This window comes from Amia ocellicauda, chromosome 5 (assembly GCF_036373705.1).
Source record: "Amia ocellicauda isolate fAmiCal2 chromosome 5, fAmiCal2.hap1, whole genome shotgun sequence".
NCBI lineage: Eukaryota > Metazoa > Chordata > Actinopteri > Amiiformes > Amiidae > Amia > Amia ocellicauda.
The window spans coordinates 33737782-33755686 of NC_089854.1; the positions used below are offsets into that span (position 1 = coordinate 33737782).

Consider the following 17905-nt stretch of genomic DNA (forward strand, 5'->3'; position numbering starts at 1 on the left):
AAAGGTTAACACACCACCCTCTTCCTTCAACAAGCACAATAACCTGCACACCAACATTAACTTATATACATTAATACATTAGCGTTGACGCTACTCTACCCAAATCCAATTATCGGGCTAGTTATTATAGCAGTGTGTTGTGCGTCATAACGTATACATTGAAACTGTTGCAACATCATATCACAGAATGTCCTCCGCCATTTACGTCATTTAATATAAATACTTACTTTAATAATAATAATAATCATCATCATCACCATCTGTTTAAAAATGATAAACAACCAACCTAGTTTTGGTTGGTGAATTTAGTGCTGGTAATAGGCTTCCACAGAAACTAATTTCGTTACCTTAGCAGGAACTGAAAGTATGATTTACACCGGCATCCCAAAAACATACACACCTGTCATCTCATTATCATGGCATATGTCCACCCCCTAGAACCTGTTGGTACCGAGCAGAGAGTGCATGAAACATAATGCGGTGTGAGCTGAATATGGCACATTGAGAAACCGTTTTTGTTTTTCTATGACTGTGAGATGTGTCATGGTTTTCAGCTGTTAGAAACCCCTTGTTAAATGTGTCTCTTAAAAGGGGAGCAGAGCGTCACGGTTTAAAACGCCCTCTGCTGAGCGCGACTGCGGCCTGCGAGCGCAGCGCCGACCGCCCGCGTACTCAGCGCACCGGCGGAGATGGAGCTCAACCCGCTCAGCTGCGCTCTCGTCGCCCTGCTTCTCGTTTTGGTTGCTTTTTTATTTCGACGGGACAGAGCAACATACAGCAAACTACCCCCAGGACCACCGCCAGCATTTCTCGTTGGAAACATGTTACAGCTGGACAGAAAAGCTCCCTTCAAAAGTTTAGTAAAGGTAAGAGGATTAATATCAGGCGCAGAAAAAGCACCGGCAGCTGTTCTGTGCATCCACCAAAAACTGTCTCAGTGGCGCTGTGATACCCTAGAGAAAGTACAATGAAATACACTAAGTATACTAAAGTGTGTGTCTGTGTCTGTAATAAACACACACGTACATTTAGTATACTTAGTGTGTAATTAACTGTACTTATTATACAGCGCCACTTTTTACAGAGCACGTTTATTATTATTGTAATGTAATTTGTAATTGTGATGGTTTGGATTTGTATATAACCAGAGGGTGATATGTATGTATGTTGATATAATTACTTTTATTAATAATAATAATTAATATGTATTAGTATTAATAATTTAATTATGAATTCATTATTATAGTAATTGGGAAGTAATTATTATTGGGAAGACTCAAAGTTTGACCAAAGCAACAGATGCAGGCTACTAGTAGTCTGACTGGCCACTTATTGAATGTTTAGTTTTTCCTCTGTCTCTCATGAGTTTACTGGCTCAATCACTGGAAAAACAATTGTGTGCACAAATGTCACTGGGTGTGCACACCCTGTCTTTTGCCGTAACATGCCTCACTCTGCTGGGTAGAGCGATTCCAACCTGCCCCGGTACATTTACATCCCTGTCAGTGAGCATTTCTCCTTTGCCAACATAATCCATCCACTTGACAGGAAAGGAAATACATTAATTAGGCATGCTACCTGTAGTCATGTCCACCAGAGCTGCAGTCAGGTCAAGACCCTGGTGAGGACGACGAGCCGCAGATGAGCTTCCCTGAGACAATTTTTCGTTGTTCAAACCCAGTTTCATCAGCTGTCCGGGTGGCTGGTCTTGGACGATCCAGAAGAGCAGCAGCTCTGGTGGACGTTCCTGCAGTCAGCATGCCAATTGCACACCCCCTCAAAACCTGAGACATCTGTGGTATTGTGATGTGTGACAAACCTGCACATTTCAGAGTGGTCTTTTATTGTCCCCAGCACAAAGTGCACCTGTGTAATGATCATGCTGTCTAATCACCTTTTTGATATGCCACACCTGTCAGATGGATGGATTATCTTGGCAAAGGAGAAATGCTCACTGACAGGGATGTAAACAGATTTGTGCACAAAATTTGAGAGAAATCTGCTTTTTGTGCGTATGAAAATATTTATGGGATATTTTATTTCAGCTCATGAAACATGGAACCAACACTTTACTTGTTTTTTCACACAGAGAGTCGTCACAATCTGGAACAAACTCCCCAGCAATGTGGTAGAAGCTGAAAATTTGGGAACAGTTAAAATCAGACTGGATAGGATCATTGGATAACTTAGTTATTAATGGACACCAAACGAGCGTGATGGGTCAAATGGCCTCCTCTCGTTTGTAAACTTTCTTATGTTCTTATGTTCTTATGTTTAAGCATTTATATTTTTGTTCCTTATAATTCTATGCACCAGTCTAAGGAAAGACAGTTTAATACAACCATTTAAACTGAGCCGTAATTATACAAAGACTAAGTATGTTTATGTAACTGACACCAGTTTTCACTTGGATTGTTCAGTTTTGTGTGTTTTTACTTCCCATATTTGTAAAGTATTTCATTTGGTGCAAGGTCTGATTACGTCAATACAATTTCAGCTGCTCAAACCAAGAGTTGCTGCATATGTAAGCTAAAACTAACCCTCATTCTACACTTTAGATTTACCACTTTTGAAAAACTAAATGAATCCGTGAAAGTGGGGTATGTAGGAATTCTAAGGAGTGGGAAGCACAGATGGTTATATACATTTTATTTCAGCACACTAAAACCATATAATAAGCACCCCACACTGATTCTGTAGAAGACAAAGTTTTGTAGATGTTCATAGAATTTCTCTATGGAAATATTAGTCACTATTGTATTTTGTCTGCTGTAGAAGCTCTTATTGAGATCCAACGCTTACAAAAGTCTGAGCTGTGAAACTCGATATGCTTACAGTTACAGTTTTATAACTTGTTGGAAACTGGAAGTTAATTTTGGTTGCACACAATAGAAGGGAACACCCATTAAGTTAAACTAAGAAGACCACAGAACACACCATTTTAATTAAAAAGTAAACAAATTATCAACTATGTCTCAGTTGAAGAACAAGGCCCTGAGGCATATTTTGCATCGTACCTTTAATCCCATGGAATCATTTTTAAATCAGTGAGAACCTGTTCAACAACATTTTTCATTAAAGTCTATGATTCATCGTCCTGCTTCTGTTCATCAACTTCTTATAAAAGCAGGTTCAAACTACATCCATGCCATGTCCCTATATATACAATCATTGATTGATTGATGGGTTTATTTACTTATTTTAATTATTATAAAACTCTGAACTCTGCATAGGCAGAAGACTGGGATTAAGCACATGCCCAGTTGTATATCATTGATATGAACAGTAAAGAGATAGAAATGGTGAAGGTAAACTGATATGTCGGTGAGGTACATCTGCTCTAGGATGTGACTGGGACGCTCGGTACTCTGGGATTTAGTGTTTTAAACTGGAGGCTGAAATACCGCTAACATTAGTGCAATAAACTTTGAGCTGAAATGTTTTTTACGATGTCTAACACAGTCTTAAAGACTAAGTTATACAAGATATTCAAAAGTAGAAACCGGGACACATTTAAGCAATATATAAAACAAATGGCATCACTTAAAATGTCATCTAGTTTATTTTGTTTACCAGCGCATCGCAAATAACCGTGTTACTTCTCCCTGTATCATGATCCGATTAACATTGACAATGTAGCTTAATTTAAGTATCCAGATATTCTCGCTTATTATTTATCTGTGGGAGAATGAACTGCGTTGCATTGTTAAATACAGTGCGTTAGGTTTAAATCTGTCCCGTGTAGCCACTACATGTCTATATAATGACATATACAGCATGACAGTCACAGACAGTTTCTTAAGCAAAACTTATACATGTGTATATAAATACGGCTACAACACTCTGGGATCCATAATTTACTCAAACAGTTTTCCCACAAATTCAGTGTTAGCATGTTTTCTCTGTATACCTGCAGCTTTACCAATGTGCAAAATTGATCAATAACATCATGGGGCATCAGCTTTTATTGGGAATGGCATTCCTTTAAAAAACACCTTTGACACCGTAATTAATGGATCAGTTGTATTAATCGCTAAGTTTTGTAAGGTTGTAAGGTTTGTATTTCTGGGTCAATGACGTGGCGTGTCAATTCTGTTGTCCAGAGCATATTCATAACATTAAAAATATGTTTTTTTTTAAATACACTACATTAAATGACTCAACTTCCCCCTCTTAATTACTAATGTGAGTATTCATCATAAATAATGAATCTTTAAGGAACAACTGAGCTCAAAAGTTCCAAAATGTCATTCTAAAAGATTACCTTAAAGTGATGATAGCCAAGTTGTTGTTTGTTGAGCTCTAATTATGGATATCAGTACATGCCAACAATGGTAGAAATGTAATTAATTTCAAAATGAATTACTGTTACCCAGGAATGACATTTTCATGGGGAAAAATATGTGATTCACCAAAAAATGGTTGATTACATTCTTAAAATGAGCACATGTAATTGCATTACATACACAACACTCTAAGTATAGAAAGTCCTAAAATTTTAATTTTAGCCAGTTTTATTTTTTTTTCAATTTTGAAATCCTTATGTGTCATTCAACCTTCTGCAGTCGTTAAAGCATCTATATTTGGATTACCATTAACATATAGTTATAGCGATAATGAGGGATTACAAGTATAATTAAAATATACGATTCTTCATGTGATGGATCACATAAAATTTTGTTTTAAACATTTTAATAGTTTTAAGATAGTGTAAACAGGGGAAGCTAAAAACCGTGCCATTTAAATATTTTTTAGAGAATTTACAATACATCGGGACATTTAATTTAAATCCTGGACGAATATTTCATGTTTGCCTGTATTTATAACAAAAAAAGGAATGTATTTCGTCACGGCACATTGTATTCAGTCCGATGTGGTCCTTTCTCCGGCAGGATTTTTGCGATCTTTTCAAACACTCTTAAATGTATTTCTGTGCCAAGCAATTACTCCTGTGTGTCACTTTTCCACCGTGCATTAATAACTGCTCCAGATTAATCGTTTTCCCAAGGTAAACCCACATATTCCTTCTTTGCAAAATTTGTACTGCATCTCTCGCGTCAAGAGCGGCCGCCATTACTGTAGTTACAATGTCAGAATGCAGACGCGCTGCGTAAGGGACGTCACAGTGCTGCCCCGGACTCGTTTGAGACTCAGCCATACGATGTACGACACTGCGCTCCTGAAACGGGCGCAGGCGGAGGTGCAGCTGAGCCCTAGTGGAAACCCCCTGCCCCGGCACGGCCACGCTGAGGTGCAGCTAAATGTGGTGATCATTACAGTTATTCTGAATGATTATCTTTATCCTGTGGTGAAACATTTCTATCCTGATGGCAGTGGTCTCTTCCAGGATGACAATGCCCTCATCCACAGGGCACAAGGGCTCACTGAATGGTTTGATGAGTATGAAAATGATGGGAACCATATACTATGGCCTTCACAGTCAGCAGATCTCAACCCAATTGAACACCTATGGGAGATTTTGGACCAACATGTTAGACAGCACTCTCCACCACCATCATCATAACACCAAATGAGGGAATATCGTTTGGAAGAATGGAGTTCCCTCTCTCCAGTAGTGTTCCAGAGACTCATAGAATCTGTGCCAAGGCGCACATAAGCTGTTCTGGTGGCTTGTGGTAGCCCAACAGCTTATTGAGACACTTGTTTTTTCATATATATTTGTGTGTGTGTGTGTATGAATTCTGTGCCAGGTGGAGCCAGTTAGGTGTAAATTGGAGGCAGGTAGACAAAAGTTACAAACAGCTGCGCTGTTTCTCGGTCACAAAAAGTTAAGCAGTTGACTAGGGAACAGGAACCAAGTAACTTAAAAAATGTAACATTTGGAAGCATGTGGCCACTAGTGTCTGATTTGCAGAATGATTGCCTTCCTGGATGAACTCATCCAAGAAGATTTCATCTGTGAACGTTGTTGGCTTGTTGGATTATGCTGTTTGAATTTATGCTGTTTTGAAGGCAAAGGGTGGTCACACCAAATATGGATTTGATTTAGATTTTTCTTCTGTTCACTCACTTTGCATTTAGTTAATTAATAAATATAACCTATTAACATGTCTATTTTTGAAAGCATTCTTATTTTACATCATTTTTTCACACCTGCCTAAACCTTTTGCACACAACTGTACATTTGGAAAACAAATACACCCTAAAATCAGAACGTCTACCCTTATGTGTGAAATAGTCATTTAAGAGATCAGTGGCAAAAACAAGGTGGTTCTGAGTGGTCCAAAGTGTTCTCTTCACTGGCAAAACCCTTCTGAATTATTACATTTAGAACTATAAGGAATGTCTTTTTCTCTCTTTCTATCTCCAGCTCAGTGAGCGCTATGGGCCGGTGTTGACTGTGTATCTGGGGCGGAAGCGCTGTGTGGTTCTGGTGGGGTACAAGGCTGTCCAAGAGGCTCTGGTGGACCATTCAGAGTCATTTTGTGGGAGGGAGCCCATCCCATTTTTCAACAGAATAAATAGGGGCTATGGTGAGTGACAGAGAGAGAGAGATGACAAGCTCGCTCTACATCCCAACAGAATACTTTTCATACTTATTAATTGTTATTAATATCATTATTGACAGTATACAAGCATATGTATTTACTTATTACCAAAAGTAAAAAAAAATGCTGTACTCTACATTCAGGTTTATGACCTCTGGTCCAATAAGGTACTTGCAGAGTCTTTGCTGTGGCAAAAACACCGCTACTGCAGTTATAGTGTTGCTCTGTTTCCAAGAGGCAGTAAGCATAGTAATAGTCCTTTACACATTTCAGAATTAAAATGTTATTCTTGTACATTTCAAGTTTGTTTCAATTGTATTTTTGTAAATTTTTAATATATTAACCTTATTTACAAACATGAATAAAGTACTTCTTATCAAGGATTCACTCCTGAAATGGTAGCTGGAGCAGTGACCACAGATCAGTATTAGTTACCATACTTGATTGGTTAGCAGTGAATCCACACAAAATATTTTAATACATTTTGTGTATGGACATAAAATTACTGGCAAATATGTCAAAACTGGAAATGCTTCCAAAAATCTAGAACATATTTATTGCTATTGACACTATTTAACACTATTATAATTACACTATAACACTATTTAGGCTGATAGTCTCTCTGTCCCTCTCTTCTCCCTCTTTCACTCTCTCTCTCCCAGGACTGGGCATCAGTAATGGAGAGCGATGGAGGCAGCTGCGGCAGTTCACTGTGACCACGCTAAGGGACTTCAACATGGGGAAGAACAAATTGGAGACCTGGATTCATGAGGAGGCCAGACACCTGATTGAGGAACTGGAGTACACAAAGGGTGTGTGTCTGTGTCTGTGTGAGACAGAGTAAGACAGTGTTATTGGTGTACAATTGTAGTGAATACTACTGTCACACAGTGATGCAGACAGAGAGAAACTGGAGTGGCTACTGCAAAGACCCAGGGATCTGAGATAAGTTTCAGTGTATACCGGAAGCTCTGAGTCACAGCAGGCTAGAATATTGTAAGAATGCTGGCTGTCATCTTTTAAGCAGTTGCATATAAGTGTAAATCCTGCTCAGCAATGAAGGAGAAAATGATTGGTATGTGAATTAAATAACTGCAGCAATGCGTGGCAAAGAGCTGTTGAAACTCGCTCTATAAAGGTGTTTCACAAAGAAATGTACATGTCTTGAGTCCTAACTCAGGGAAGAGATCAGTCACTCACTATAAAGTAAAGGCGTTTAAATCTTCCAACCTCAGATGTTATTCTAAGTCTCCATTCTTAAAAAGCGCAGACACTATCCCTACAAAAGTGCCCAATCAGACTGCCAGAATTTAATATTACGATATCCTGCTTTCGCATTTCCATAAATTGGGGTTTCTCAAACCTTTTTGGCCCTCAGACCAGTCAGGTGATGCATACAATTTTGCAGGCCACCAAGCCCCCCACATGCTTATCTCTAAATACTACTAATACAAAATTATTATTCATATTACCCAAACATAACAACTTTATTTTTAAACGCAGCTATAAGGCTTTTTTTTTAAGTGGGAACATTTAGATCTTATCCCTCCATTATATTTAACCCTGAAAATTATGTTTTTTATTTTTCTTTCACATAGAGCTGCTGTTATTATGTTCAGTGTGTAGTTCAGGTTTTGAGCCCACGGCCTGCTAAGGATGAACACAGTGATTGCCTGACAAGTAGGTGTACACAACACAGGCTGCTCATTTCCATGGAAAGGAAAGAGCTGGAGAAAGAACAATTGTTCAGACAAAAAGATAAAAAGTTAGAATAGACACCATATAAGAATATCAATATGATTATAATGATAATTAGTATTTGTAATATCAAAACTAAAAATAATAGTAACACACAATCTTCTTAGAGGTACAGGACAGTTTACAATGTGTTTGAGTTAATATTCTGCTTTTGTTGTTTGTCTGCTTTTTTAATCATGAGAGTGATCTAAAGAGTTGGGGTTTTAATGCATAAATTTGTTTGTAGCCTGGTGGCTTGTGTTGTCTTTGCTAAAAAAAAAGAAAAACTCCAATCGATGTGTCTTGAATTTTGTGACTCAGCAGGGGATGTGGTCTTCCTACACTATGCATGCCCTGCTGTCAGAGCATGCGTGACAGATGTAGTTTTGCCACAGGAAATGTTATCATTTAGACTAAATGATCACTGCATGAGAACAAGGGCAGAGTTGCACTACTTGCTAGTGGCAAAGCCAGAAATCTGATCTGAAATCTTGAACAGTGTTCTCATTAAAATAGGCATAACAATTACATTGCAACTGCTGCCTCTTTTCTGCCATCATGACCATTGCCTGGCACAGCAGGGTGCTGGTGCCCTGGTAGGCATGACTGAAGCCCAGCACCGTGCATTACTCCAACTTGGGGAGACAGCGATCTGTTCGGGCTTCAGGCTGAGCCTACACTCTGAGCTGAGTTTTATGTTGTGTTCTAGTTTGTTTTTCATTACATATCTTTCATTACATACATTACATTTCATATTCTTACAAAAACAATGACTGGGAGGCTTGCTTTGCTTAAAAAAAAACAACAACATGTCTTCGCTAACTTTGTTGTGAACAGTTAGTAACTATGGCAATGACGTGTGACCGTTTGTCTTGCACAAGAACAATTACTAAGACGAAATTGCATAAAGAGGGCATTGTAAAAACTCTACAGCTCCCCTCTCAGACACACCCTTTGTGCAGAAACATGTATAGACTGAGCTCTTATTTATAAAACACTTAATCCCATTTTTCCCATACTAATTACTGCCAACACTAGAAGTGCTGCAACTCACTGTACTGTGAGACATTTTGCCTCCCCTAAGATGAAATAACTTGGTTGCTTGTTTGGTTATTAACCTTTGTTTTGTGTCTCTGGTTCCCAAACCTCTCCAGTATCTCCTTCAAGATAAAATGGTTACAACACTGTGTGTAGAACACGTACACAGCTTGTATAGAGAGTACACAGTCCCCAAGGAATCAATTTCTACATATGTCACTGACTATCCACCTTGAAGTCTGGTCTTGTCGAGTCTCAGAACATAAAGAAGGCCAGGTCTGAATAAAAATCAGACAGCCGCTGGGTGAGACCACATCATCACTGTGACAGGGGAAACTGTGTGATACATGTTAAAACAGGCACTTGGGCTAACTTTCAATTCAGGGTCTCACGCCATCTGAGAGCCCTTTATCTTATTGTGTAGTTGAGTATCACAAAATACCAACCCACAGGGAACTGGACCTAAGCGTGGGATAAATGCAGTCATATTATACTTGTAAAGTGGTTTGGGATCCTTTGGGATGATGATAACAAAATTTTAAGTATTGTATAGTTCCTTTTTAAAATTTGAATAGTAGTTTTTTCTTGACAAAACCGTTATTAATTAGTGCACTGCAGCAAAGTATTATTTATGTGGCAGGGTTTGATCAATGTGTTTTCACAGGCAGAAATGCCCATATATAAGAGGTTGACTAGAGGAAGGTGCAGGATGCAGTACAGATGTTTGTAGTGTGGCTGATTTGACAGTGAGTTGCATTACTAAGGATGTTGCTTTAGTGTTTGTGATTGTTTTATGTATGTATGTCTTGTGATTTGGTATTGAGTTTGGATTAATAGAATGCTTTATAAAAATACAGATGGGGAAAAAAAAAACTTTTGCATCTCCTCCTCTTCCTCCTGCTTGGCTGTTAGCTTGGAATTTGCCTGTCTCTCTCTGCCTCTCTAATGTCATCTCTCTTTCCTTCTCTCTCTCCCTCCAGGGTCTCCCAGTGACCCTACACTCCTGTTGAATCTCTCAGTGTCCAATGTGATCTGCTCTCTTGTGTTCGGGTCACGCTTCGACTACCAGGACCAGAGGTTTCTAAGGCTGCTGCAGCTGCTGAAAGAGATGGTGCATGGCATGAGAGGGCCCTGGGTCCAGGTGAGGAGGGGGAGCAGGCAGTCTAAATCAACCCATGTGTAATGAGCTCACTCACGTAGCTACAGCAGGACAAGAGAGCTGACTGTTTTGGCGTAGCAGTAGTGCGTGTGGACTTGCGCTCTCAGGATTCTGGGCTTGAATCCCGGCGCTAGCACAGTGGAGTTATACCCATTCATTAAACACAGCAGAGGTGCATGACACAGTCAGTTCTCACAATCAGCAGGTGCAGGGTATGTGATCAGGCTTTGAGCTCAAAGTTAAAAACATCTTCTTAAAATACCACAGTAAGTCTTATGATTAGACAGTGTCCCTTATGGAAAAGAAATACAGTTAATTACACTGTAAGTATAGTATAACACTGGCCATCTTAAGCAGTTTGATCACCATGCCTCTCTCTCTGCTGCATCCAGCTGTACAACACTTTCCCTACCATCATGGACCTGCTGCCCGGGCCGCACAAGAACGTCTTTGCTAGTGCCCAGCAGCTGGCTGATTTCATGGAGGATTCCGTGAAGGAGCACAAGCAGACGCTGAGGTCCACCCGCCCTCGGGACTTCATCGACTGCTTCCTGCTCCGACAGGAACAGGTACAGAAACGCCCTCAGAAATCTGGACAGAGGAGGGCCCATTATGTAACTCAGCAGCTGACTTAACTTTCCATTACCCAAACATGCCAAGGAACATTAAAAAAAGGCTTTCAGACATTTCTATAGTTGTAAATGATAAAATGACCCATAAAGAGGGGTGCAGGGATATTGAGTTTTTAAAAAGCTCCTCAGTTACTTAACATAAAGTGACCTTCCAGCTGTAACTTAGAGAGCCGTGGCACTGAAAAAGAAGGCCGGACTATATTGTTGAACCTAAAGTGTCCCTTGTGTGTGTTTTTACCTTACTGACAGACTAATGCAAAGGTTATTTATTCAAACCAAAACAAAGTTTCAACACCACTGTATCTTTATAACATAGATTGTGTTGTTTGTTTTCTTTCTTTTAACCTTAACCAGACCAGCATTTGCAGCTTGGGTGTAGAGAAATGAGACGTCAGATTCCACCCAGATGGAATGATAGAGTAAAAATATAGCATTACTAATGATCATCCTTGCTTGAATGTATTTGACAGGAGAAGAACAATTCTGATAGTGAGTTCAACTCTCATAACCTCATTTACACAATCCTGGGTCTGTTCATCGCTGGCACAGAGACCACCAGCACAACACTGAGATACATTCTGATGCTGCTTATCAAGTACCCACAAGTGCAAGGTGAGGATGGCAAAAAGTACACAAGACAGGTGGACATGCAGCCTCGAGGGCACTGTATCCGGGCTGATATTTGGAAAGTCCCCATGTTGGACTTATTTGTTTTTAATCTTTGATCTGTGTAAATGGGCTGTAATAAAATACAGGACTATTTTAAAATACTTACATATTTTCTGCTTTGATAATGAGCCGTTCCCCCAGAAACCATCACGGGGAATGCATGTCCAGCTAAAGGTGCACATTCAAAATTGGAGAATCCTGCCAGGCCTGTTTTCTCTGTATTAGATTTTCTCATGACAGGTTGCTGTTCTAACATGTACACTGTGGTGAACTGAGCCTGTCTGGCTTGGCCCCCCGGGGTCCTGTGTTGTGTGTCTTGCTCAGAGAGGATTCAGCAGGAGATTAAGGCTGTGATCGGGGCACAGCGTCGCCCAGCCCTGGAGGACCGCACAGCCATGCCCTTCACAGATGCAGTGATCCACGAGTCTCAGCGGCTCCTGGACACTGTGCCCATGAACCTGCCCCACATGGCCACCCAGGACATCTTCTTCAGGGGCTACACTATCCCCAAGGTGAGCCCCACAGCCTGGCCCTGCCACCTGACCTCACAGTCCTGGGGCACTGTGACACAGAGCAGCTTCTCAGTTCTGAATACAGCATAGCTATAGTGATACTGTTACTATATTACCAGAAGACATCATTCTTATGCAATTACATTAGGCAGTTATGAAAGTCCAAAAATAGAATGCATACTGAATATTACATATTGCTGTAAATATACAAATATGTACATCATGTATATTTTTCTAGGGCAAAATCACTCTACAGGAGTACAGTTACTTTCATTTTCTGCACATTTTGGTTTTATTTGGTAGAGATTAGTTTGCAGTTCAGTACTTGTTTTTTGTGGAATGTGCAGTTATATCAGAGGAGACTCCTAACTGCAGGTCATTGTGGATCTGAATTTAAAAATAAAATGATAAATAAAAGGTTTTGAAAGGAGATGCTTGGGGTCAGTGTTTAATAAGCACGCTGATAACAGCATGTTTTGGTGTGATTTACTCTCTCTGTTCAGGGCACCATGGTCATCCCCTTGCTTCACTCGGTACTGCAAGACCAGGAGCACTGGGTCTCCCCAGATGCCTTCAACCCCCATCACTTCTTGGATGAGCAGGGCCGCTTCAAGAGGCACCCAGCTTTCATGGCCTTTTCTGCAGGTATCAGACATCTGAAGCATGGTAGAGCAGGCTGAGGCCCCCACCATCTGCTGCAGACACACTTGTGATATCACACTGCCTCAGTTGTACAGCTTGGGGCTATTCAAGTGCTATTGAACCCATATGAACCTCTGTCTCCTCACAGAGCTCAGCCCACAGTGATGTTTGTGGCAAGTCCAATGCTCTCTTAACAGCTACGATCTTGCAAAAATTCAAGTCTGTACAAGTTCTCTTCGTGTGAGAAACTGGCAGTTGTGATCACAATCTCAACCAGTAAAAGCTGCTGCAGGCTTATACTACAGACGGCTTTAGTTCCAATCTAGGTGATGTATTATCTAAATGTGGTCGGTTATTCCCCATGGGGGTGGTGCGCAGTTTGACAAAATGTTGCCTCAGTGGAGTGACCAGGAGTCAGAAAGGGATTGCTCAACTCGACACCCAAACAGCGACCCCTATAACTTAATATGCACCTTTGTGCTCTGTCGAGGTACCAGTGAGAGCTGCATCGGTCTCCCATAGTGTGGCAGGTCTGCTGTGTGTGCTGAGGTTCCCCAGTGTGAAAAGAAGATTGTTAGAGGATGTGTATGAGCTGTCTGCATCTTTAAACAGAAAATAAGGCCTGCACACCTACATATACGCTCCCAAAAAATGTATTTAAGCAAAGTCAGATATTAAGTATATGTATTATTTTCTAGGGCTGTCCCGAAGTGTCAGTTTTTAGCTTTGAAGGTTCGGAACACATTACTGAACCAAGGTTCGAAGCTTCGTTGGTGCTAATTTGCATAATGTATCGATGACATCAGATTAGCTGCTAGTGTATAGAGTTGAATGAACATCCTTTTTTTTACAGGTAATCCATATAAACAAAATAATTTATTTTAGACTACAAGGGGATTATTATAAATAGATCCTGGTGTTCAGTAACTTAAAAAAAAAAGGCTTATACTGAAAGTTGTAAATACTAAAGACACCGAAACACAGTAACCATAAACCCTGACATTTGGGTTAACTATAATAAAAATACCCCCTTCTACAGTTCTGAGTTTGTCAACTTTATATATTTTTCGGTATATTATTATTATTATTATTATTATTATTATTATTATTATTATTATTAATAAGTTAATAAGTCAATTGCAACAAACTTGCAGAGTTAAGCCCTGGTCACGTCGCTTCACCTTGCGTCAATTCTTAATATAATGGATGTGAATGGAGCCAGACACAGCAGCGCGTCGCGTCGCGTTTCTCCCAGAGCATTAGTGACGCGCGGCTCTCGGCCAATAGCAGCCCAGTTCTACTGGTGACATCACTCTGAATGTTGTACATTATGGCACAGATGTATTAAGTACTTAATAATAATAATAATAATAATAATAATAATAATAATAATAATAATAATAACTGGTTTTAGAAGTTGCATATGGCTTTTGATTCCAATGTCTCCTTCATATTAGGAAAGAAAGTTGATCCTATAGTCTATAATTAATATATCTCCCTTCCCCACAACCACCGGAGTTTATACCTTATTAAATTATATAATCGCCGATCGGCCGGAAAATTTATTTTAACCGGGTCCAGTTCAAAACAGGACATAAAGCACGCTCATACAAAAAATGTACTCATCAATGTACAAATGATTATTAAACTAAGGTAAATGTTCTTTATTTTTAGAACAGTAAAATTACTATGTGTTTTTTCTTTTACAAATGCAAGCAAGGCGCTTATTTGCTTTTTCACACAGTATGCAGTGAAGAGCATGTATTCAGTACAAAGAAAAAAGTGGACTGAGCACCGCTACACCAGTATATTCAGTATTTATTAAACAATATCTCATCTCACTGTGCCAGTCTGCCGTGGCACAGAGCACAGTGTTGAAACAGGTCGCATTTCCTGTGCAAGGGATTCCCTGACGTCATTAACGAAATCTCTTCTTCGTCATCTTCTTCCTCCACAGGGTGTGAAATTAACACCAGCCACTCGCCACTAGTCGCAATTATTATATATTCGTCTGATCGCGATTATTTGAGCTGACCGCAATCATTTTGCACAATCTTTGGATTCCATATGTTTCCATCTAAATAAGGGAACTTTAAGCCTAAATTAGAAATGTCGCAACAAGGTGCGTTTCCATCAGTGGGTGTGGGTCTGACAGCTCTGGGGAAACTTATGCTGCAGATAATTCACAGACAGTCTGCTGGTTAATTTTAGTATGTTTAAACTTGTTTAAAATTGCTCATCCAGTAACTGTGTTAATTTAATAAGTTAATTTCCCACCCTGTGTTTCCTCAGCTCCTCCTCATATGTTGATTCAGTTGGGCTTTCCCAAAATACTGACATTTATTTTTAACCGTAAAATATAGTTCTGTAATTGCATTGTTTTTTGCGCAATGGAATGCAATCTCTGCCTCTGACGCTCGGGAGACGCGCTGCTGTTTAAAGACATTGTTTAAATGTAATCTGGTCCAGTACCTACTGACACGACCGTGACAATTTAGGGGCGTTTTATGACGTTTTCTAACTTATTTATATCCAGACACTTTCATTTAAGTAATGGGCTGCATACAAATCTTTTTTTTTCCTTCATTTTACATAGTGGGACATCTGAAGTGTGATTTAGTATTGTAACGCTTGCGGGGGTTTCCAGAGAGGAAACTCATCATTGCGGTTCAACAACAAATAGTTGTATTGGTTATTATTGTTTAAGTATTGTATTGATACTAGAACACACTGACTCGTTCTTCCGCTTCGCTTCACCTTTTATCCCCTCTCCTTACGCTCCTGCCCACCGCACTGCCTTCACCCCATTAACGCTTTATTGGTACGTTGACACGCTAGTCAAATAATGACAATGGTTTTCAACGAGAAAACATAAAATCAAAAATTATGTGATTGTCACGTGATGAACCTTCAAAGGTTTGTTAAAAAAAACAGAAGGTCTGGAGAAAGAACAAACCTTTGAAGACAGCCCTATTACTTTTTATTTATTAACTTTTTTTACCCAGCACCTTATGAGATCTGGGCTGTGTGAATGGTTTCTAAGTTTTCAACTGTCTTCTTCCACATATCTGACGATTATAGATTCCAAATTGGGAGGGTTTGAAAGACAACAGAAAAATAAGTGCCATGTACCAAACAAGCCTTACAGAGGGGATTGACCTTCAAGTAATCCCCAGTAAACCCCACATCCTCACTAACTTCACTGTGAGCTTTGTTTTTTACAGAGAGCACATCAGCACCAGTGATCTTTTACTCACTGTAAAGCTGACTAGTCTGCTTGCTTACAAAGTAAACCTGCTTTCCCTCTTAAGTTTAGTGCTCTTGTGCCTTTTGTACATGTATGTGTGTGTCTGATTGTGTGTGCATGTTCTCCACAGCAACCTGAATCCCACCTTTCTAAGCCTTATCTTCCTTGTGCTGTGGATATGTAGTTAACTCTGCCCCTCTCCTCTGCCAGGGAAGCGTGTCTGTGCGGGGGAGAACCTGGCCCGAGCCGAGCTCTTCATCTTCCTGGTGTCCCTGCTGCAGCGCTTCTCCTTCAGTTGTCCACTGGGGCCGGCATCCATCTGCATCACCCCAGAACGCAGTGCCTTCGCAAGTGTACCACAATCCTACCAGCTCATTGCCACACCCCGGTGAAACCAGACAATGACTACAGACTTACTGGAGAAAAATAAATACCTAAACCCCATTTTGCCAAATTACAAGGCTGAGATGTGCCCCACCCACATTCTGTCACCGAGCCCTCTTCATGGACCCAGTCAGTTTTTATAGGGATGCATTTTCAGGGGAGCACACAAAAGACACCATCCAATGCATCCACCACTGATTTGCATGTGAAGTGCATGAAAAAGCAATTTTTATCCAAGTTCTATAAAACAAAGCAGTTAGTTAAAATTGGTTCAGTTTGATCTAGAACCTCGTTAGAAGACTAAAACTATTAATCATGAGTGGCATTTACCTTGTCATTCACTTCTGGTGACTAATTATATAATAATCGTGATCAAACACACACAGAAATGTATGCTGTAGTTGGCTTCTGTTTTACCCTGCTATGGAAAGAAGTTTGATTCTTTACAAAAAATATGTATTTTAGAGCAAAAATGCAGAATTGTACATTATGGTTGACCTTCAAAATAATTTTGTCCCGTCATTTTGGATTTGGGATGTGTCCAATGGGACAAATTTGAATAACTCAGGAAGAAAAAGCCATCCGTCCAAATAAATGAAAGTCCATATTACTACTATAAATTAGATGCATGCCTAGCCTCCATTGTTGTAAAGGATATTATTTATTTTGAGTACATAACCAGATGGCAGCAGTGTCACTATAATTATTAAAATAATGACAAATAAAATGTGTAAATATTTGGGTTACTGTGTGTTTTCCTTTAACGTCTTGAATTGAATTAATCCATAAGATGCTACATGTGATTTTTAATCAAAACAGAGATGTGTTTACTGTATTTTTAAATACAAAATAGATCAACATATGTGGTATCTTTTACATTTTCATGATGAAAGTCTTAATAAAATATATCCCTTGCAGTAGTATCATGTGATTAAAAAAGTAACTAAATAGCTTTACAAAAGTAAACCATAGACATAATACTATTCTGAGCTGTGTCTTTAGCCTTATTTTCTCTCTGTTCAGCAGTTGATTATATGCCTTACTGCCTATTGGTGGGGGGCAAATCTGGTGTAATGTGACTGGATGATCAGGAGCAGCGGCAGCCCGCCATTAGGGGCCAGTGGGGCTGGCTCAGGAGACAAATTAGCCTTGAACGGTGACTGGCAGGCAGCACTGCCTGTTAGCCACATCGTAAAAACACCTCACACGAAAACCCGCCTCCTACGACTTTTACATTTTTTTTCTCAATAATGCATTTTCAAATTGAAAACTACGGCAAGACTAACTGCAGCAGCACAGTATGACTTGAAATGGTGAGTTGATTTCACTTTCCAATAATATAGACTTTGAACAAATATGCCAGATAAATACAGAAT

At 39.7% G+C, this 17905-nt stretch overlaps 1 protein-coding gene across 1 annotated transcript; it reads left to right on the forward strand.

Annotated features, from left to right (window-relative positions):
* The first annotated feature begins 316 nt into the window (after positions 1 to 316).
* Positions 317 to 17268, forward strand: LOC136750085 (cytochrome P450 2C5). The gene is made up of 9 exons (XM_066704864.1): positions 317 to 866; positions 6332 to 6494; positions 7172 to 7321; positions 10265 to 10425; positions 10836 to 11012; positions 11546 to 11687; positions 12069 to 12256; positions 12760 to 12901; positions 16356 to 17268. Exons 1-9 carry the CDS (start codon positions 690 to 692, stop codon positions 16535 to 16537), a joined length of 1482 nt encoding a protein of 493 aa, XP_066560961.1. The 5' UTR covers positions 317 to 689; the 3' UTR covers positions 16538 to 17268.
* Positions 17269 to 17905: the final 637 nt, after the last annotated feature.